The sequence below is a fragment of the Pholcus phalangioides genome, unplaced genomic scaffold (assembly GCF_987345545.1).
Source record: "Pholcus phalangioides strain wild (caught in Gottingen) unplaced genomic scaffold, Ppha-v1.0 ptg000024l_1, whole genome shotgun sequence".
Taxonomy (NCBI): Eukaryota; Metazoa; Arthropoda; class Arachnida; order Araneae; family Pholcidae; genus Pholcus; species Pholcus phalangioides.
The window spans coordinates 32,762,885-32,785,069 of NW_028301616.1; the positions used below are offsets into that span (position 1 = coordinate 32,762,885).

The 22,185-nt window shown below is 35.5% G+C and overlaps 1 protein-coding gene across 12 annotated transcripts in view; it reads right to left on the minus strand.

The window, feature by feature from the left end:
• The window catches only part of Rbp6 (RNA-binding protein 6), a 481,799-nt gene that overhangs the window by 25,220 nt on the left and 434,394 nt on the right, over nucleotides 1-22,185 (minus strand). For 3 of the 12 annotated variants that reach the window (XM_089250881.1, XM_089250876.1, XM_089250874.1), the window contains exons 8-11: nucleotides 13,077-13,159; nucleotides 9,768-9,852; nucleotides 5,882-5,959; nucleotides 2,875-2,949 (exon numbers count right to left, since the gene is read on the minus strand). In XM_089250881.1, coding sequence (XP_089107007.1) covers nucleotides 2,875-2,949; nucleotides 5,882-5,959; nucleotides 9,768-9,852; nucleotides 13,077-13,159 — 321 coding nt within the window. Of the gene's footprint in view, nucleotides 1-2,027; nucleotides 2,282-2,874; nucleotides 2,950-5,881; nucleotides 5,960-9,767; nucleotides 9,853-13,076; nucleotides 13,160-22,185 lie in introns of those variants that run through there. The other 9 variants (XM_089250882.1, XM_089250875.1, XM_089250886.1 and 6 more) reach the window with 8 other exon arrangements.

Below are 22,185 nucleotides of genomic sequence, written 5' to 3' on the forward strand. Positions count from 1 at the left end.
AGTGCCTCAACTTGAGCTGGGGGTTTTTACGTCTGGCTCAAGAAAATGGTGGTTCCGAGTGCTGCTTTCTGTATTGACGGGTAGCAAGCACTCTAGGTTGCAAATTATGAGGATGTGACGTAAATGACTCGAAAATGGGCCGGACTGAATGATTTACGGTCTCACGAAAGACTGAGAGTGCAAAATGCAACCCATGAGCCAAATGTCACGGAGAACAAATGTGACCAGTAGAAATAGTAATTTAGCCATCAAAAAACATTTTTTTTGAACTTTTAGTTTCCAGGTGAGAAATGAAATACTGTAAAAGTAATATGATTTTGTGTTGTATAACGTAAATCTTCCAGAAAGTGATAAGTAACAGAAAGCATACTCATAAAATCAGAAATTCGGTTCACAGATTTTTTTCCCCATGCTATTAAAGCTAAATAATATGAAAAACGTTAAACTGCAATTGGATTTTATTTTATTTTTGGCCCAATTTAAGAACTGACACGTTGAAGCGTGTCAAATCCTTCAATTCAAAAAAAATATATTAATAAAGGAATTATTATATCTCACACGGTCATGATGAATTAAAAGATTAAAGAAGCATGTGGTACTTTATTCACCTGAATTCTGTGATTGACACTATCAAAGGCTATTTTAAGGTTAAGAAATATGACAATAGTTTCTTCATATTTATCAGTTTTTACTATTGCGTAACTATAAAAATGTTTGTAGAGAATTTCTTTTTGGCAATTTATTTTGAGCCTTTATTTTATTTAGGATTTCTTGCTTTCCTGATCTAGTGAAAAATTAAAGTACTCTTAAATCAAAAAATGTTATTATTATTAATTAAATATAGTCAAATCATACAGTTTTTTTTATCTTTCCCAACATTTTATTATACCGTTCTTTGTGGCATCAGCGCTAGTGCAACTTTACATAGATCTTGACATACATACTATGCAGTTACGCCGAAAATACATGATTCTATTCTAAATCTATAGTATACACGCACACACACACATACATATATAATGTATTATATATTATAGTCTACAGAGAGATACATATATATAATTTTGAATTAATCCAAAGAGGAGTCTGGAATATCCACTGCAGAGATATAAGTATCAGATCAATAAATATAGAGAAGCCAAGACTGGTTGTGGAAATACATAATCTTCCTGACGAGTAAAATGTTCCAAGTAGATGGTTTTGGACAACAAAACAATTTCAGATTTAGGTAGGAATTAGAAACAAAATTAAACTATCACGGGACTTAAAATTAATTGGTTATAGATATCACACGCTGTGACAATGCAGAAGTTTTTTAAAGTAAGAACGATAAAAAAACAACAAGAATTTGAATTATAAAAATATTTTCCCTGAAGAATATTTCTAATAGAGCTTCAATTATGAAAATTTAAGAATTAAAAAAAAAAAAAAAATCATTATGGAAGATGAGTAACTAATGCAAATGACAACGTGATGTCAATTAAGGGAAAAAAACAGGTAATTTAAATTCTCCTTGAAGCAATCTAATTAGAAATGGCCATCCAATTAAGATACAAAAAAAAGCCCTCTTCACATAATCGATCACTTCTCTAAAAAAATTATCAGATTTTTGCAGTTAGTTTTTATGCTAAAAATAAAATTTATTGCTATTTTTTCCCTCCAGGTAGAAGTATACAAAAAACACATCAGCAATAAATAAAAATAATTATTTGAAGCTCTTTAAAAATTTTTTTCTTGTTTTTAAATATTTGGACCAGAAAATTTTGCTTATTCCTGATTGACCGGAAAAAATTAGCAAATTTTTCATTATTGGGTGGAAATATAATCGTTGTGTTTCCGTATACGGTGCATCATAGTATAAAATGGCAAGTAAAAATGATTGGCCGGAATTATACGTGGATGGTTATTGAGAAAAACGTTGTGTAAAAACAAGAAGTATTATCATTCGGCAACTTCTGCATTTCACAGAGAGATAGGAATAAAATGAAAGAAAAGGGACACATTTTTTATTTAAAGAGGACAGAAAAACATAAATAAATAAATGAATATGTATATAATATACAACTGAAAGAAATTGGTTCGGGGACAAAAGAAAAAAAAAATGACCATCGAATCATTTAGAGTTCCAAGAAAAACACAGTCGGCCACAAAGGGGGCAAACCTGGATTACCTTTAGGGGAAATGAGTTGCTCTGCAGGGTTTATAGGAGGGACCAAGGATCGACCAAGGGGTGTAGTTGTAGCAGAGGCCCAGTCGACAGGGAGGGCGCCACCGCTGGTTCCTGCATGAAAATATGAGCAGCCTATTTGTGTTGGCACAATATCAATTAGTGTAATTATTTGCTTTTTTTTTTTTGCTTAGCAGAATCTAATTCCCGAGAACATTAAATCAAGAAATAGAATGAAATGCAACCGTTTGACATACAAATACAAAATTGGATTGAAAACAAACTAATTTTCTTTTGTAGTATTTAAGAGAGTTTTCTAAAGTTAAGAAAACAGGCGTAAATATTTTCATTTTCCTGGGCTTTCTCTAAAATTTCGATACATAATATGTTCGGCGATTTTTTTTTTTTGCGGCTAATTTAGTTAAGGAATCTTATTATCGGGTGAAGATTTGTTACAGTGTTAAACTAATTGCTTAGTCGACAACAAACATGACATTGAATGAAGCAAGAACTGCTGTGCAGTAGGATCAATGACAAGAGTGAAAGAATTGCATTTGACTTTTTTTTTTTGTTTGTTTGTTTGTTATGAAGCAAGAGTGCAATAGTTAATGCTTATTAGAGTTGCATGGCATGCAAATTGCAGATATTCACGGCTGATTCCGATAGCAAAGGTAGACAAAGATGGTGAGGAGGACTCACACTCATACCTGCAAATGGATAGCTGAAACTCGGGTAGCCAGGGAATCCTCCTCTTCCGTAGCTGTATGCAGCGAATCCAGCTGCTGAAATAAAAATTTATAAATCATCATCCACTATGATCTATTTTGAAAGCTCGTATAATCACCTCTAATTAATTATCATATATATGTATGTATACATATGTATTTATACAGAGTATGTATACATATGCATGCATAAAGTGTCCTATAAATTCGTAAATAGTTTATAAATTCATGAAAATTGAAGAGGATCGGCATATTTTAATATTGTCCTCGTGAAAAGAGGTTATTCTCACGAAAGGGGATTTTTTTTTGACGCAGAAAAAAAAAATTAAGTTCAAATTTTTTCGATAGAGGGTGCTGCACAAAATCACGAAAGAAGCAATCGGACTAGGGTTACGGTGTTCGAAAACGGTGCTTTATCCACCGATGCAAACATCGCAACAAAACCTTATGTAAGCGGCCAATAACGAGAAAATTCAGAAAAGAGTTATTAATTGTGCACCTTACATTTTTATATATGACTGATTCGCATATCTCTAGTGATTTGCTTTCGTGCAATGCCCTGTATCGACGAAAATTTAAACTAACTAAATTTAAAAAAAATCTCCCTAAGTGAGAATAAGTTTTCTGCACAAATCGCATTTAAACACAACCAATCCCTTCAAATTTTTATTAATTCATAAACTATTTACGAATTTATGGGACACCCTCTCTAAGGTGAATACAAAATTAAAATAAAAGTTACAACACACACACACAGTCGAAATTTTAATTGAAAGTGAGCTGTGATGTGTAAATTTCATAAACATGAGAATTATTCTATTAAAACGTTGCTAATCAAAATTCGCTAGTAAAGTTATGATGTAGAATTTTATATCAGTCTAAGTTGTGTGAAAGCTCGTATTATGTTCCAGTCTAAACAAACAATGATGTAGCTGGACGAGAAGTTTTCGGGGCAAAAAACAGCCACTGGGAGTTTATTGTTCTCAACGTTTCATCATCAAGCGGTTTCTAAGTTGCGTAACCGTATACGCAATTATTATCAGATTATTTGTTTAGAGACGGAACTCCAAGACTTTTCAACCGCTGACCGACCAATGATCACAACGTCTACTTATGCTTTTACAAGCCTATCTGGCAACCCTTCATTCTGATTAGTCAGTAATTTGTTGAAAAGTCGAAACAAAAATTCGAAAAGTTACTACCATGGGAAAAGTTGTCAAGGTTTATTAACGTTATTGACATTATAAGAGATTTTACAAATAAAATTTATGCTATGAATTTTCCAAAGTGCTGACCAAGATGAAACGTGACGAAGGAGACATTTCTTATTCAATTGTAGCTCAAAATATATCAGTTGGCATGTTACAAATAGATCTATGAATTTTTATATTATGATTTTATCGGTCAAACATGATTTTTCAAACATGAAGAGTCATATATCATTCCATTTCAATAATTGAAAGGCTTCGACGAAAAAAAATGCGCATTTTTATACCGAAAAAATCGTGGTGTGAAGGTAAGAACTATACAAAGATTTTATAACAGTTGGTTGATGCGAAAATATATTTTTTTTTGGAAAGAGTGAAAATTCAACTGCCCCTGCGGGGAATCGAATCCACGTCCTTTCACTTTCCGGGCGAACGTCCTAGATCACTCAACTACAGAGGCAACGAGTATCTCAATCTATCCATGGAGCTCATGTGCACTGAACGGGATGCTGTGGAAGACAGAAATGACCGCTGACCGCCCAGTGAAACCATCTTGGGATGGTTTGCGCTTTTCTCTTCCCAAAAAAATATATCTTCGCATCAACCAGCTGTTAAAAACCTTTGTATGGATAGCAGAGAGTGACATCATCCTCGGATAAGGTAAGAACTCGCACATAACGAAAAATAAAGCCTCTCATTGTGCACAAAAATGACTATCGTCATTTCTTACGGGTCGAGAATCGCTGAGGTAACAATGTAAAAATTCAGCTTTTTCAATATAATAAATTTATCAGACGCTTTTTTTTCGTGAGGAATTTTCTAAACTTCAAATCTTTTGCAAAAAAACAAAATCCAACAAACGTATTTATACTATTATCAAATTTCGAAATTTTCGGTTCAGTATTTTTTTGGTTTTTATATTGAAACTTTAGGTATATATAAATTCATAAGTTAATGATATTGAATAATTTATATAATGATTGTTTTTAACAAACCGCAATGACATTCACCATCTGTAATAAGTAAGATTAAAAATCATGATTATACAGGGTGGCCTGTAAGTGCTAATGTGGCATTTATCTCATCACTCATCAACCGTCCGTCGTAGAGTACTAATTTATTTAAATACTGCTCAAGAGAGGTGTTAAGAAATTACCCAATGTACCAATTTCGTAATGTACCAATTTCGAGAGTTAAAATACAGTGTGTAACAAAATAAAGAGCTACATTTTTTATACGGTTTCCCTTTTTCCTCGTAACTTCCAATTAGAAAGTTGTTTCTTCTGTCTTTTTTGAGTCCAACAAAAAAAAAAAATCACGTTTCCAAGTGCAATATTCGCCGAGATATTCGATTTCAAGTACCAGAGAGAAGGTGGGAAAGGACAGCATAAATGAAGTAAAGGAGCGTTGTCCGTAACAGTTTTTGCTGTTATTTCATAATTTTTCTCCGATTTTTGGATTAAAATATCTCGGTGAATATTGCAGTAGAAAACATGAATTTTTTTTTTGTTGGGCAACAACTTTCTATTTGGAAGTTAGAGGTCAAGCGGGACTGTATAGAAGTTTAGATTTTTTTGTTATATTTCACACTGTGTTTTCACTCTACTGCTGTAGGGTAATTTTTGAACACCTTTGAGCAATATTTAATAGAAACTATACTTCTACGACGGACGGTTGATAAGATAAAAGTTGCATTAACACTTACAGGACACCATGTATATAAAAATGTATTCACATTGAATGTAAAATAAAGAAAGAAATTTAAGAAAACAGACAAGTACTTCGAGAAGCTGTAGTAAGCGGGACACAGAGCATCCCATCATTACCATCAGTCAATGCTCCCAGTGGCCATACAAGATCTGCAACAACGAAAAACAAATCAAACAATACTGTAGAGGTGTCCGAACGAGGATTCATTCAAGAAGAAATAATTATAATAATTGCCCTTTCGGAATTTTCATCGACATGTTTCGACGCCATCATTGATTATAACCAGTGTTACTTGGAAAATATTAAGATTACCAACTTTAACGCACAGGGCTGTGATGCTGGAGCAGGGCTACTGTGTTGTAAATTTTGTTGCGGCCCATACATCTTAAATTGCTATCGGACCTTCCTTTAGTCATCAATTTTACTCTCTAATGAATTTATAGTGAAAAATAAGTTTCAGGGCAACTTTATTGAAGCTTGGCCTAATTCTGCGTGGCCGGGTATTTTCGATACATCTGATGTATATAAACAAGCAGATCTGTGATCGATACAAAAATATACATGTTTATAAATACTCTAGGACGGGGTGGGGGGGATCCTTCAACCTTTCAGACATCGTGGGCCACCAATTCATGCTGAGGTATAATTATAAGAAAAGACTTCAGATTTAAAGGGCTTCTCATGCAATTTATAGTGATGCCTTAAATAGATGGCCAACGAGGCCCGAGTTAGACGAGGACTAAACGAAGTGAAGAGATTCTTATTTATTTTGATATTATTTCTTTTTTTAATTATACATTCTTATTAGTTCTGAAATAATTTTCCCACCAATTTTGGAAGTTTTTTTTGGTTAATCGTTTCTTTTTATCTGAAATCACTTCAAATTATTCTGCAGTTATATTTATTTCGGCAATTCTGAAATTATCTCACGTAACATTTTGAAATAATTTACTTTCCAATTTATCTTGAAATTGTTTCTTTTATTAATGCCGCAGTGTAACACTCAGTGGTCTGCGGGCTCAATCAGATTATTGTTTTTCTTCTTTATCGTCTTTAAATTAACTAAAACTACACTAAGGGCCCTGCATTGACGCAATCGATTCAGAAGTGAAATATTACAGCAAAAATAATTAGTTCATAAATTAATGTACAGGGTGGGTGAAATGTTCATGACACCTTTTAAAAATTAATAAATAATCAACCGATTAAGTTGAGAAAAGTGTGGTTTGCACTAAAATACTGATCATGGCGTAGAGTTTTCTCATTATTATTAATAATTAAAAAATAGTTTAAAATTTTACTCAAAGATGGCGCTGAACCATAAAAAAACTAAATAAAAACGACACAAACAGAGCATAATTTATCTGTAGAAACAGTATGAGTTGTTGCAGCATTATAAAATTACAGCATTCGATACGAGCAACCTTGAATGAAGGAGGAATTTTTAAATTAAAAAAAAAATTATTTTAACTTTAGTTGCTCGAGCTACATCGGATCAGGCTACAGGCGATATTGTCGGATTACATTCCATTGTGCTAAGCAACCAGCTGCAAACAATAATGCTGTTTTACCATGATGCGAAACAGCTCATTTCTGGATCACTTTTCGCTCACCCTGTACATCGCTGGTGCACAACCTCTAGCCTGTGAGCCGAATGCAACCCACTAAGCTGTTCCATCGGGTCCGTGAAAGTTGTTCTGGTAGAAAAGTATCAATACATACAAAAATACAAATACGTAGGATGGCCATTTTTCTTTCTTAAAAAAAAACGGAATATCGCCAAAACAAGCTTTCAAAGTAAGCGAAGTTACCGACAAAAGATTTGGCAATGGCAAGTTAAGTTGCCGCTCATCGCTGAAACTGCTGAAGAATAATCAAGCTCGGGAAATTGTGGGTTCTGCAAGTCAAACTGTAATTCACCAAAAATAAACGTTTATGCTGACAAATACACGAGATGAATATAATCTGAGTACAGATGTACAAGGATTACCAGATTTTCTAAATACAGAATACAGACTCCCAAGAGCACAAAATGATTAATACTGAATTTACTTCTTCAAAATGAAGACAGGACTGAATATCCTGTTATGGTGAATCACATCCAATCAGTGCACAGAATCGGTCCAATCACCGGTGATTACTTCAATGGAGACAAAACCAGGGCAAGCAAATTATGGACGTATAAGATGTTTAATCTGGCCCTGAGTCGAACACGTGAGACTTGCTGTCAATCATGGGTGAAAAATGGTTTGGTGGTTGGTACTCTTTTTTTCCTAGTTACTTTCATGGGGGCCGTATAAGGGCTGCATTATTTCGTCGAGGATTAAATATGAACTAAAAATGAAAACACTATTTCGTTCAGTGCTAATAGTGAACGTCAATTACAATATTTGTAATTCACTTTATTCTACTTGATATAATATATAAGGGGTCATTCAAGTATTACGTCAGTATCGCGATGGGTGGGGGGGAGTTTGGATAATGCTTACGTCATCAATCACCCTTTATGAAAAGATAAAATATTCTTAATGGTATCTTACTCGGTGCGCTAAAAACGAGAAAAATCTTTCGATAGTTTGTGGGCACTTGAAGTAACATTACCACTATTGATAAGTCCCCTACAGAGTCACTTTAGTGATCTCTAAATGTTTCTCGGATCCAAGTGAAATGTGTCCGGGCCGTTTAAGTGCTCTGGAACTGTGCCACGCATCACTCCAGTGATCCGTCATTATGCCGCGGATCACTTATATTATATGAGAATATGCCGCGAGTAACTTGAGTGATGTCGAACCGCACGGAGGACCGCTTAAATGCTCTAACACTATGCCACATGTCACTCAAAGAATCTCTAAATGTGTCACGGATCGCTCATACCATTGAAAATACCATTGAAATTAACAGAAAGTTATTAGCATATAAATTTTTTTTCTTAAGAAATTTCAATTTAAAAATAATATTTTTTTGCATCAAAAAAAAAAAATGTTTGATCGTGGGGGGGGGGCGGGGTACGAGCCTCCTATGTCCCCTTCCCCCAGTGTACGTCTCTGATGCCACCAATATGCGTGTTAGGATTCAGAGGAGCAGAGCTGATGACAAAATTTTGCTGGCGGGGGGGGGGGGGGGGGGTCACAGTTTTGCTGAATTTTGCTGACAATGTGGGGGGGGGGTCAAAAATGACTAAAAATTTGCTGACGTAATACTTGAATGGCCCTTAACGTCAGGTCCTTTGAATGATAGGATTTTGAATTGCTTAGCGGGCCGGAGTTTGTGCACCCGCATTGTCAATATTAACGTGCACTGCAAGGTATGCCGGACCTCACAAAAGCTCTCCGAACCTGCAGTGTATGTAGTGCACGCGAATTCGCAACACTAATATGCAAAAAAGAGGAGAGGTAAATTATACTAAAGGCATAAAAAAAAAATAAATATTGGGAAGATAAAAAAAAATAAAAAAAAAATAAGAATTTCAAAAATGTGCGAGAAGAAATACAAGAAAAGAAGAAAAGAACACATGTTAGTCAGAAGAAAAATGTATCAAATAATCGAATCACAGAAATTCATAATCATAACAATATCGAACATAAAAAAAAAATAAATTGCGAAAAAAATTCAAAACAACAAAAAATTTATGCACACAAAAAAAAAATGTACACGCGAGAGATAATTATTGCAATAATGACGAGACGCTAAAAAAAACGATGGGTGTAAATGGCGCTATTCTGCCAAAAAACAGGAAAATGTTTTTTTTTTTTGTAAAAAGTGAGAAACAAATAAAAGATAAAAAGGTAAGGAATTTAATATAAAGGAAGAAAAAAAGTGAAAGTGAAAGGAAGAAAAGAAAAGTTAAAATTGGAAAAGTGGGGAGGGGTGTTTTTATAGGAAAGTGAAGAAGTAAGAAACAGAGTCGAAGAAAAGAGAAGAAAAAAGACAGAGAAGTTGGCATGTAGCGCCACCTACCGTACGTAGCCCTACCTGCTCCCCGGCCACGGGCTACGTTGTTGGGCATCATGACCTCCTTGGGCTGGGCCTTTTTGCATTCCACCTGAAATTACAGAAAAAGAAAGGAATGAAACATTATTATGTCGAACCGTCTCAATTAATTTTTAATTTACTCGATACAGTAGAAACTCCCGATAACGGACATTCATGAAACCAAAAAATTTGACCGCTAATGGAGAGTGTCCGCTATTTGGAAGGTACGATATACAGGGGAACCTCATTTATACGACTTTCACATTTACACTCGGTAGCAATTGGTTCATTTTATTAATCATCATTAGTCATTATTTTAATGTTAGAATGCATATATTACCGTGTGCAAAAGTATATACACACAGGTGGTTATGCATATTCACCAATCGTCTCGATAAAGAAAATTTGATTAAATTTTTTAATCAAATTTACAAATTTTCACATTAAAACAGCGATTAGGCATGGTTCCCAACTGAAGTTGGAAAGTTTGACAAACGTGAAATTCCTCTTCACTATAGCGATTAATTATTTTTACCTGTACATGATATGTGCACTGAATATATTTTTCAATCAAAATTAAATTGAAAGAAATGTGAAGAGGATGAAAAGATTCATGAGAGAACATTATCAGTCGTGTAATGTTGGCTTCCTTCACACACACTCAACAAACAAAAACATTGCCATTCAAATTCACCATCCTAGACCATAGTTATGTTCATTTAATTGATGATTTATTATATTCACCAATACGAGCTTAGGATTAAGCATAATCTTTGTTGAATACGTGATAAATCCTCGATTTACAACCAAAATTGATGAATTAGAGTGTGCTTGATTTTAATGTGCGCTATCAAGAGTGTCCGCTAACGGGGAGTGAAATACATTAAAGCCCTAATTCCACTGGAAAGGAGAAAAGTGTCCATTAACTCTTTTGGGCTAGGTGGGTTAAAAACTGTCCCACCTTTTGCTTAGCTTTTTATGCATGTGGGAATATATTTTAACCCACCTCGAAAAGTTGAAGTTACTCATGGTCATTACAGTTTAATATTTTATCTAAAGTTTTTCATTCAGTTGGGGCAATGCTATGCTATAATAAGAAAAAAATTCTGTGTAACTAGGGTTTTTATTTTCTTTAAAATCGTGTGCCTCAAAGAGTTAACGTGGAAGTTCCACTGTATATATTCACTCCTTTAATATCTAATAAAATTCGCTGAAAAAACAATCTCGGATGCTTGAGCTGGCCCCGGAGGCAAAATATGGCATCTTCTACTTCAAATTCCTCTAGTTTAAGTTTCTCCGATTTTTTTTTTAATTTCCCAAGTTCATTTGTTACTTTTTTTTTTTTAATGTGTGATATTTTCGTACCAGAGAACTTACTCTGTGATTTTGTTATAAACATTGTGTTTTTTTTTCTCTTATGACAGAATAACATGAATTCTGAACTGGTTTTTAGTCTGGTATTGTCTTATAGGACTTCTTTCTAAAAAGATTTGATCAGTCTGAAGTTAAAACTAAGGCGCTCAAACATAAATCCCATACACAAAAATTCTGTCCTGACTTAGGGCACCCGTGCCAAACTTTGGACAGGGGCCATTTTAATTTTTTGGGTACTATATGTATACCTAAAAATTTCAAATTAGCAGTATGAAGGGCCTAGACACTCTTGAGAATGTGGGTATTTTTATTTTTTTTTTTAATTTTAACCTTTCATTGAGGGGTTGTTTTTCCGCGCCAAGTTCAAAATTGTCCCAAGTATGGACCCTGACTGGACCTTAAATATTTATAAATATAATATAATATATATATATATACATATACATATACATACATATATATATATATATATATATACACACAGGGTGATTATAAAAAAAACTATCCCGACATATGGGCCCCTAACTATCATACCATTCACAGAAACTGAATGAAATTTTGGCATAAGTTATTTTGAGGTATGCGCTCAAGAATGATATGGAAAACAACAGTGTCACTCTAACAGTTACAGTGAGAAAATTTCGAAAATATCAAATGACAACACCAAGTTTTTTGTATTGGAATGTGATCACCATTGTGAAAAACCCTAAATAGCGTTCGAACGGCAACTGTAGCATGAAAATCACCGGCGGTAGATAAGATAAAAGTGAGGACAACCAATAAGGACAGAGAAGCAGCATAAAATAAAGCATTTTATTGTGTTTCACAAATTTTCCACATGACCTTGTGGAGGACTAATCAGGCTGCGATCTCAGCCGAAGAAACGGTGTGACGAATGAAACAAACATTAATGCTCTGGTGCACGGCAAAGTCCTTTTTCCTTGCCTAGCTCCGGGGATTTTCGTGCTACAGGTGCCATTCCAACGCTATTTAGTGTTTTTCAGTATGGAGATCGCATTCCAATACAAAAAACTTGGTGTTGCCATTTGATATTTTCGAAATTTTCTCACTGTAACCGTAACTGTTAGAGTGACACTGTTGTTTTCCATATGATTCTTGAGCGCGTACCTCAAAATACCTTATGCCAAAATTTCATTCAGTTTCTGTGAATGGTATGATAGTTAGGGGCCCATATGTCGGGATAGTTTTTTCATATTCACCCCGTATATATAATATACATAATTAATACTTTAAATATTTATACCTACTATATTGAATTATCTTTTTGAATTATAAAATATATTTCTTTCTCATGTTTTAATCGTGTCTCTTATTTTGGCTCATCTAGTTTGTTTTTGGATTTATTCATGCACATTATTATTTTTTTCACCTTTGGAAATGAAGTAACAGTCAATTTACTTGCCATGTAAAAATTTTAATTTTTATATTCCTCCCAATTATTATTTTATGTAAGTGTCACAATCACATACATTTTTCCCTTGCTTTGCTGAAATTTGTTTCATATTTAACTTCGATCTTAGAATCAACCTTCAGAATTTTTATTCTTCTCGGCAATCTTCATCAAACACATTTCGTATATGCAATTCCATACAGAATTGCCCGAAAAAATATGTAATTACTTTCGGAAGACATGCTTCTAGACAGAGAAAGTTCGAATAATACTTATTTATTATTATTTACTTTATATATTATTATTACTTATCCGAAAATCTAGCTCAAGTTCCGTTTTCAGCAAAATGACAGGTTATTATTAGAATTGACGTTAATCAGCAGCACTTCGTTATTAAAATACGTTTTTTTTATATATAAATGGAAATAATTAATATTATTATCCGCGGTACGATACATTTATTTCATTTGTCTTCCGTTGCAAAAATAACTTCTAAAAGTCTTAATTACCATTTTATTGTTGATTTCGTGGAAATGAATTTCGCAGACTTTATCCACAACGTCTTCGTTTTCAAACGTCACGAAACCAAAACCTGCGGGAGAAAAAGGGATTTTCACGAATAAAATATAAATATTTCCCATTACGCTTTTAATTGAAATCATCATCATAGTACATAAATTGGATGAAAAAACAACTTTTCTCGACGATTATCAATACCCTATGGAAATCATGAGTTTACAAGGTGATTAGAACAATTGAACGAAAAACACCGTATATACAGTAGAACATGGTGGATTCGAATTTTTTCGAACTCTCCTTGAGTTTCTTGTCTAATTTAATGTTGAAATTTCTCGTTTGATTCGAAATTTTTTCCCAATGTTTCGGATAATGTTTGTTTTGCTGGAATCCATACTGATTGGCTGCAATAAAGTTATTATGGTTTAAGAAGCTAATTAGTTTCCCATTCATATGTTTTTCAATAACTTTTGAAAATATCGGAAGAACTGAGGTTGGTCTGTGATTTTTCATATTTGAGATCCATTAGGTTATTTTTTTTATGTACAAGGGAGAACTCCATCATAAAAATGACTTTTACTTAGTGAAGAATCAATTAGGTTTTTCAAGATGTCAATGTGGTAAAGTGCAATAATTTCAACACTTTTTGTGTTGTCCCATCATGCCCTCTTGATTTATGTTCATTCAAATCTTTGGACTTCGAATTAACCAAGTTTGACTGGATATGCGAGATGGCTACAGTTCGCGAGCCAAAACCTGGTGGAATTACCGTGTTGTGCGGAATAGATATACTTATTAGAAACGCCTTTCACGTTTACCTGTCTAACTTCATTGACTCACATGGTTCCTACCCGAGGACAAAGATGGCTGTGGCTTGGTGGAACGGTTGGAATCTACTTTCCGGGACATAATTCATGCACCCATGCTATAGTGGGGGATGGGGGATAGTACAGAAACTTCACATTTCCGTTCTAATGAAAATCCTCTACAATTAAGAGGAAGTGAGGTGTGTGAGTTGGACTAAAAATGACGATAGATAGCGATACAGAATGGAGAAAATAAATTACCACATTTTAATATACTTATTATTCGTAGTTCTTGTTCCGTAACACTAGTTAGTGGATTTTGTCAGTGTACCTGTAATATTTGAAGTGACCCTCAAATAAAGAACTTCCTTCATACAATACAAATACAAATACAAATACAACGCCACAACAGGCAAATTGCCCAACGAGGTGGCTGACTTAAGAACACCATGGATCCCCGAGCCATTTTTTGGAGGCCCTACCTACTACTACTACACCCCACATGCATACGTACTACATCTTTCGCGACATCAGTCTGCTTACAAAATATTTGACTATTTTTTTCAATATGGTTCGAAATTTCCTAAAGTTCTCTCATAAAAAAATAGGAAAAAACAGTAGCCTACATCTTTCTCACTGAACAGTTCTCAGGTTTTGTTATTAACCTTCAAATTTGTCAATGTGGTATTGTAGGTCAATTGTAGTTAATTTTTGGATACGTTGTATGTATTCGATATTCATAAAACAAAGTTGGGAAAAGATTCCCCCACATAGACATACACAATCAGTACTTTTTTTCCTTTCACTGAAATGAACGACTCTTTTTGACGACATCGTTTCTGTTGAAAGTAGAAGAAATTAAAAGGGAACACAGACCCAAGATGAGTTTGTGCTGAGGGTAATTATGTGAGGGGTAATTCTGGCCATGAAAACGGCTGAAAGGGAAATAAGGTTCTTTTCTTGCTTCATGCGACGACGACGACGACGAATTACATAACATAACAGGTGAGCGAAATACAAAACAACCAATTTTCGTCCGCTCATTAGCTCGGCGACGGAGAACAAAAAAGGAAAACAACTCTGGTGATTAGAAGGCTTCTTTCGGCGGACGAGGTTGGAAGTGTCGTCGAGAGTCAAACAGTGAATGCCGCTTAGGCTTAACTAAACGAATAGATATCCACCCGCGTTTATTTAAAGGAGACGTGGAAGGTAAAGAACGTATAATGCGGAACAATCGGTACACACAGTGGAGTAAAGAGAGCAATTCCCAAGCGGCGTTAAATGGAGGGGAAGCACATTTTCGTTCGTTCATTCGTTCTGGGGTAGAACGGACCCCCCGAATCTTCTCCATCATCCACCCCCCTAGACATCGAAACAACAGCAACCGATGCTCTGCACCTTCTTCCTATCCCGTCAGCTGCAGAAGCTTTCAACCGTAATGGGGTGATAACGGGCACAAACTAACGTTAACTGTTTCGTGAACTAATCGAAAAGCCTTCCCCGAGCCTTCCGAAATCTCCTTCTCCATCCTGCAAAATTAACTGTGTGTTGTCGTTACTATGAACTAAAAGTTGCGCACGTCGTGCCATTTATTGCTGCGACGTCGTGTGTGTGAAGGACGGACGAATCTGCAAGTTGGGAGCAAAAGGATGGAGTGGACGACACGGTGGAATAGCATTCCTTCCATTTCCATACGCATACGGAAATTCACTCGCGCATGCATGCATGAGAGATCCCCTCTCTCTGTCTCTCAGGGATCCCTGCAGATTCAGGCAGACAGTCAGAAAGAGAGATAGAGAGAGAGTGAGACAGACAGCAGTTTGTCTGTTACGCCGGTAATTTCGTGACAGAGACTCCGTTATTACCGATTACCCAGCTCTGGATAATTATAGAAATGCGTTTGAACATCAATACGTAATTTTATGTTTGCCCTCCCCTCCCATGTCATTTGCCCCCTCAAACTATTGCAGCAGCAGCAGAAGCAAGACGAGACGTTAATTCAATGTTGATTTGTGCCAGCGTCATTTTCCACACACGGATGAACGTTTTGAGATTTTCGTTTCAAAGGCATAACATAGTGCGAGATTGTGCGCCGTAAACCGCAATGGCTTGTTACAGATGATGCATGGTGATCGTAAATTAGATACAATCTCTCTATCTCGCTTTTGGATTTCAGTGAGACTGGATGCAATGCATTAATTGTACGCGTCTAGGGCCTCCAGAGAACTATTTGCGAAAGCCGAAAACTATTTCTGTCATCTAATGGCTGGCAAAATAAAATGCCGTTGTGTGACGGAATCGCATTTGTTAACACTCGAAGTTACACGCGAGGGGGGATATACGGAATAACTGAACGAATTATTTACTATGGAATATCCTTTAACATACATGCATGCAAAAATATCATGTTCACAGAATCCACGAGCATTTTAAACACAATGAAATGACAGTTGTACAATTGCATACATGAAATGCAATCAGTTTTGTAGTATTCATTTTAATAAAAACTGTATTTCTCATGAATATTCTGATGATTTATGAATTGATGAAAATGAGTAATCTATCATCGACAAAACTGATTTAATGATATTCATTTTTGCAAATTGAATGTTTGCCGTCGACTGTCAAGTCAGAGCGCCGGGCCAAAGGGACTAGCCCCATCTACTTTATCTTTAGAATCAGTTCAATAACAGTTTCAATTCTTCTTAACAAATAGTTATTGGAAGTAATGTTGGCCTATTTGGTTATACACCCGGGCTTTCAGTATAAGATTAATGTCAGGATTAGGTGCTGATCATTCTAGTCCAACTTCATGATTGTTTCCAAAACATTCTGTTTTGTTGATGCAGACCCGTAATCCGTAGATTATATTATAAAAAACTTCTGAATCGTCCTGACTCATTTAAGTTGGTTCTGCCATCTATATTGTATGTTTATAGCTTTCTAAAAAATATGTGATTTTTATTTTGATTTTTGAATTTCAGCAACTTATGCTTAAGGAAATAAGAGAAAATTTCAATTTCTACTCAAATCGAAAAATTATTTTATGTCTATTATATATATATTGACATATTTCAATGGCATTTTTTTATGTGTAGAAAAAGTAATTAATAAAAATATATGTTCATTCACTATTTGCTGCGTGACAGAATCGCAATTGACAACCTTGAAAGGGTTGCGATCTATAGTATCTCCGTAGAAGCCACGGAAGTTTTAAACACGTGAAATGCAATCAGTTTGTAGCATTTACTTATTTACTTTAACGAAAATTGTATTCTTGTATTCACATACACACACACACCAACAAACCTTTTTTTTTAATGAATATTAATTTGTTGCGAATTGAATGATAACATTCGCGTATATACACTTGGTGTATTTACTTGGTGTAATATATTGCCTTTTGAATCTCGATTGGATTAGGAGTTGGGAATCCAATATTTAATGATTAACTCACTTGATGATTAATTTCTAACCATTTTTTTTTATTGATACCCATTAATGTATATGTATAGGTACCCGTTTTCCTATAATCCACGGATTATATGTAACAAAATTCAAATCAAGATCACTCCGGTGATAATACATATAGGTTGCTGTTGCTATCTAACTTTCATGTTTATTACTTTATTGAAAAATACATGTCCTATAGTCTAATTTTCAAAATACAGCAATTCATACGCGCGCAAAAAATTAAAAAAATTGAGTTTTTATTCAAAACCGAAAGGTTATGATAGTATGTTCAAATAAAATTTCATCAAAAGCATTATTATTGTTGTTTAAATAGACGTTAAATTAAGTAGCTTTAAATAACAGATGCGCATATTTAAATGTATGAGCACACTCAGTTGTGGTTAGAACTCATTTTATGATTCATGAATACAATGAAAATTGTAATCATGAATCAGGGATAGTTTTGTGATTAATGAACAGATAGAAATGAGGACTCTCTCTATCATCGACAAGGCTCTTTTAATGAATATTCAATTTTGCGAATTGAATGTTGGCCTGTTTAATTATATCCTTGGGCTAATATTACTTCTAGGATTGGATCAATGCCTGGGTTAGGTGTTAGCCATTCTATTCCAACTTCATGGTTTTATTGATACAAACTTATGCATAGGTAACAGTTTTCCTACGTCACAATCCGCGTATGTAAGGTATAAAACATTTGGGTTTTAACTAGGGTTACAAACCGTCATCCTTTTTGATGTCATTTCAAGCGTCCTTCTACGTTTCGGAAAATTCGCCCTCTTGTCTCTTCCTTTTCTAATTTCCGTAATTATTTTTCTTTTCTTCTGGGGAAATTTTTCCCCCCACTGTGAAACACATATTTCTTCATTGATACGAGTGTTTATTGTGGTTTTTTTTACCAACACGCATTTACAAATAGCCGCAGAAATTCTTAGAATTTTTTCTGTTTCTGCTGTTTTTAGCGGTTCTGTTTCAGAGTTGGGAAAAATTATTGTTGTGTGGCCAGTTTTACATTGGTCAGAATAGTAGAACCATCTATTATAAAAATTGGGATAAGTAACGTCACTAAGGGTGCGTGTGCAGGCGTCCTCCTTTCTCAGTTTGCGAACCTATTAACCCTAGTTGTAACCAATGGAGATTTGAATCCTGACTTAGGGGAGTTTGTGCTGCCACCTCTATTGTATATTTATAGTTTTATAGAATATATTTGTCTTGCATTTTTATTTCCTAAATTTAGCAACTTTTGTGCAAAAATAAAAGAAAATATAGTTTTTGAATGTTAAATTTATATCCAAGCGAAAGAAGTATTTTATGCATGCTGTATTGATATAAATATGTATGTATATGTATCGGAATTTTGAAAAATGTGCGCGCGCTTGTGTATACACATGTATATATATCATTGTAAATATTCAAACATTCAATGGGTTCATATTTAAGGCACTGTTCAAGACAATGGTGGATAAGACAATTTTCCGCAAAAGAAAGTGTTATTTTCTTTTTTTTCTTCCCCCATCAAATATTATCATTTTATGCCACCATCACCAAACATACTCCCGCTCTGCCTCCAATGGAAGATATAAGCTGTGAGTATGCTGGAAGAATCAGCCATGCCATTTCATGCCATGTTTTATACCAATGTAATACTGTGTTACTCCATGATGAAGGAGAATATGGCTCTTTTGAGCTCGGTGCTCTGTATAACGTTCAACGGTCACGGTGGTCACAAATCATAATCCAACATTGAAGCGTTCATGTTGGAATTTCTGCGAGTGATTATCTTGCTCTGCGTATTCTGTGCAGATTTTTTCCTGAGAGGAACGAATAGAAAAAACGAAATTTCATACGCGGATTATCGCAGGAAATTATGATAAGTGTTATTGGAATGCTTTATCGTCCCCGCTAATTTTTCCGTCGAAGGCAGAAGATTGTTACTAAAGGCATCCTTAGCGAGCGATATTGGGTAGTCCCATTCATTGCGAAGCTTTCACATACTTTAACAGATTCTTTTCCCCGATTTGTCTATGCCTGAAAAGTACAGTGAAACAGAGATGGAGCGCGAAGGGAGAGCGAGCTTCCATCTACTCTTGGGTGAGATATCTAACCTTTGTATTGTTGAAGTACTTAATATCTTGATTTTACGTTTACACACTCACGTTGTGCGTTGCCCTTGAGACATTCGCTGATCTCTTGAATGTGAATGGGATGACATGACGATGACAGGCTACACTGACTCGGAAGACAAGCAACGAAAGTCATATTTGTGATGATCCGTCGGCAGTCGGTACATTGAAAGACAAGTTGCACCTCTTGGAGTTTGTATAATGAAGACTGTGGCCCTACGATCGCAACCAGTTTGTGAGTGGGCCGGAAGAAAGAAAATCACAAGTCTTGTTTATTTAATTTATTACCTCAAGGTCAAAGTAAGCATATGTAGACCTATCTTTAGGGTTGCTATAACAATAATCCTTACGCGTATTACGAGCTAGTAAAGTTATCGAAACGCCAGTAGATTTACAGAGCTATTTTATAATTATCGCTGGGATACCACAGAATCGGCACTTACAGCAAAAGTTGGAATTTGGCTCCTACTTAGCTGAGAAATCGCTGTATTTGGCTTAGGGTCCAGATAATACGCAAGTATATCTTTGGTAAAACCTTTCGCATTCGTTTTGGATGTTGGCTCCGTTCATATTTTATTCAGAAAATACCCACACTTTGCATTTAAGAGACTTATTTATTATTTATCTTATTCGTTATTTTTAAGTTCAATTAAGAAAACATGATAATATACAGGAAATTCACATTACTTTTTTTTATGAATAATAAATAAAATTATGAAAACGCAGGAAAATCGATTCTCAACATGGAGACAAAATATCCCTGGATGTTTGCGTATTATAGCGTATAAGATGTATGCATGACCGAAAATTCACATTAGCGTGATTACATATAGCAAAACATTGGAAGTTTGTCCTAATTAACGCCGACTTCATTAGCGGACGCCCCTAAGCCTCTCTTTACGCTGATGATGATGATGACGTCGTTATCTTAACAGATTACTCGTTCCGAACAGAGAGTGTGAGAGGAAGCCCCATGCCTAATGCCTTGGATAACGCCCTAGAAGACTGACGTCCATCTAGCCTCTCTCTCTCTCTCTTACTTGAGAAGATGGGAGAAAGAGGTTCACCTTGGGAAACGCCGTCAAAACGGGATGATGATGGTGATGGTAGCGATGATGCCGCTGCTGCTGGCAACGACGGCACTGTGTATGTTAAGTCTTGTTCGCAGCGAATAGTGCGGCTTATTTGACGTAATTAGCGTTAATTATTCGCATGATGACGAGATTCCAACATTAGATCTTTCGATTTAGCGGACGGTATAAAAGGGTGGGGGAGCCGTTGGTTGACGATTCGGATTTAGAAGACCCCCCCACCACATCGGAATAGATTGGCATGAGCAAAGAGGAGAACTAGGAGGAACGGATGGACAGCGACCACATCATCATCTTCTCATTAAGGTCAATCTCGAGGCTATGTGTGTTGTGGACAGGCACAATGCGATTCATTACCAATATCTCTCAAAAGGAATGATAGCAGAATAATCCGTTCTTCCCCGTAGCCGAAAGTGTGAATGAAGCGTTTCACGCGCATTTGCACTGTTTTGATCCTCGTCCGCCACGTAATACCGTCGGTATCAGATGCACTTTCGAAAAATCAAATAATACTGATCTTAGAATAATGAATACAGGACTTGAGAACTGACAGACTCTAATTTAATCCCGTCAATGGTGAAATCGCTGTACTAGTAGCAGCCATTTTAGAAAAGAACGAGCACAAGCTGTATTTACACTGATCTCGGTCATAACGACCTTTCGTATTGTGACAGAGGGTGATCTTTTCAAGTAAAAATCGATACAAGAATCAGATGCTATCATGAAGGGATTATTTCACCTTAAATCAGGAGTCCTTTATGCGTTCCATGGATCCATTGAATTAATAAAGGGAAAGCCAAGAACCCTTTTCCAGAATACACAATAAAAATAATGAGGCATTTTTTTCCCTCTTTCAACCTCACTGACTCCGAAGGCTCAGGGAATCCTAAGCGGTCCGTGGACTTCTGGTTCATATTGTGATCTTCACTGAACCTTGCTCTTCCCGTCATGCCGGGAATGGACCAGACCCCAACATTCAAACCTCGAATTATGCTGCTTGCCGTCTAATGCAGGGGAATAAGGGAAGGAAAAACACCACTTGATATACTGTATTACTTAGAACCACTTTGTGTGTGACGCATAAATAGACACACACAAATCAATATCTCCAGCTCACCATAATGCCTCCAGGAGCCGTGATGCACATTTTGAGAAACAACTACTCTGCTTATTAACATGCACAGTTAGGTTTCACTATGATAAAAAATTCCAACACAGCCACGTTTTCGGAAGTGAAAAGGTAGTATAAAACTGTATTATTCGTGCATTATAAGTACAGGGAAATGGACTGCTGATTTTCAGTTCGAATTCAGAGTCAGATGGCAGCACTTCTCTAAAGTGAAACTGAAGAAATTATCAAGGTCACGAGTGAATTGGAGAGGTGGAATTGTCGTCGAGGAGTAGGGATGTTGCACCATTTTTTGTCATAAATGGGTTAAGAAAATTGATTGATCAAAGTTTTGGTTGTACTTTTTGGGATATGATTTTAACAACTTTCTACGATTGCTTATTATTGGTGCCAGTAGGACTGATTTTCATTCGATTCACCCAATTTTTCGATTAAAATGGTTTTCATTACGATGCACTATGTGTAATCTTTGACATCTC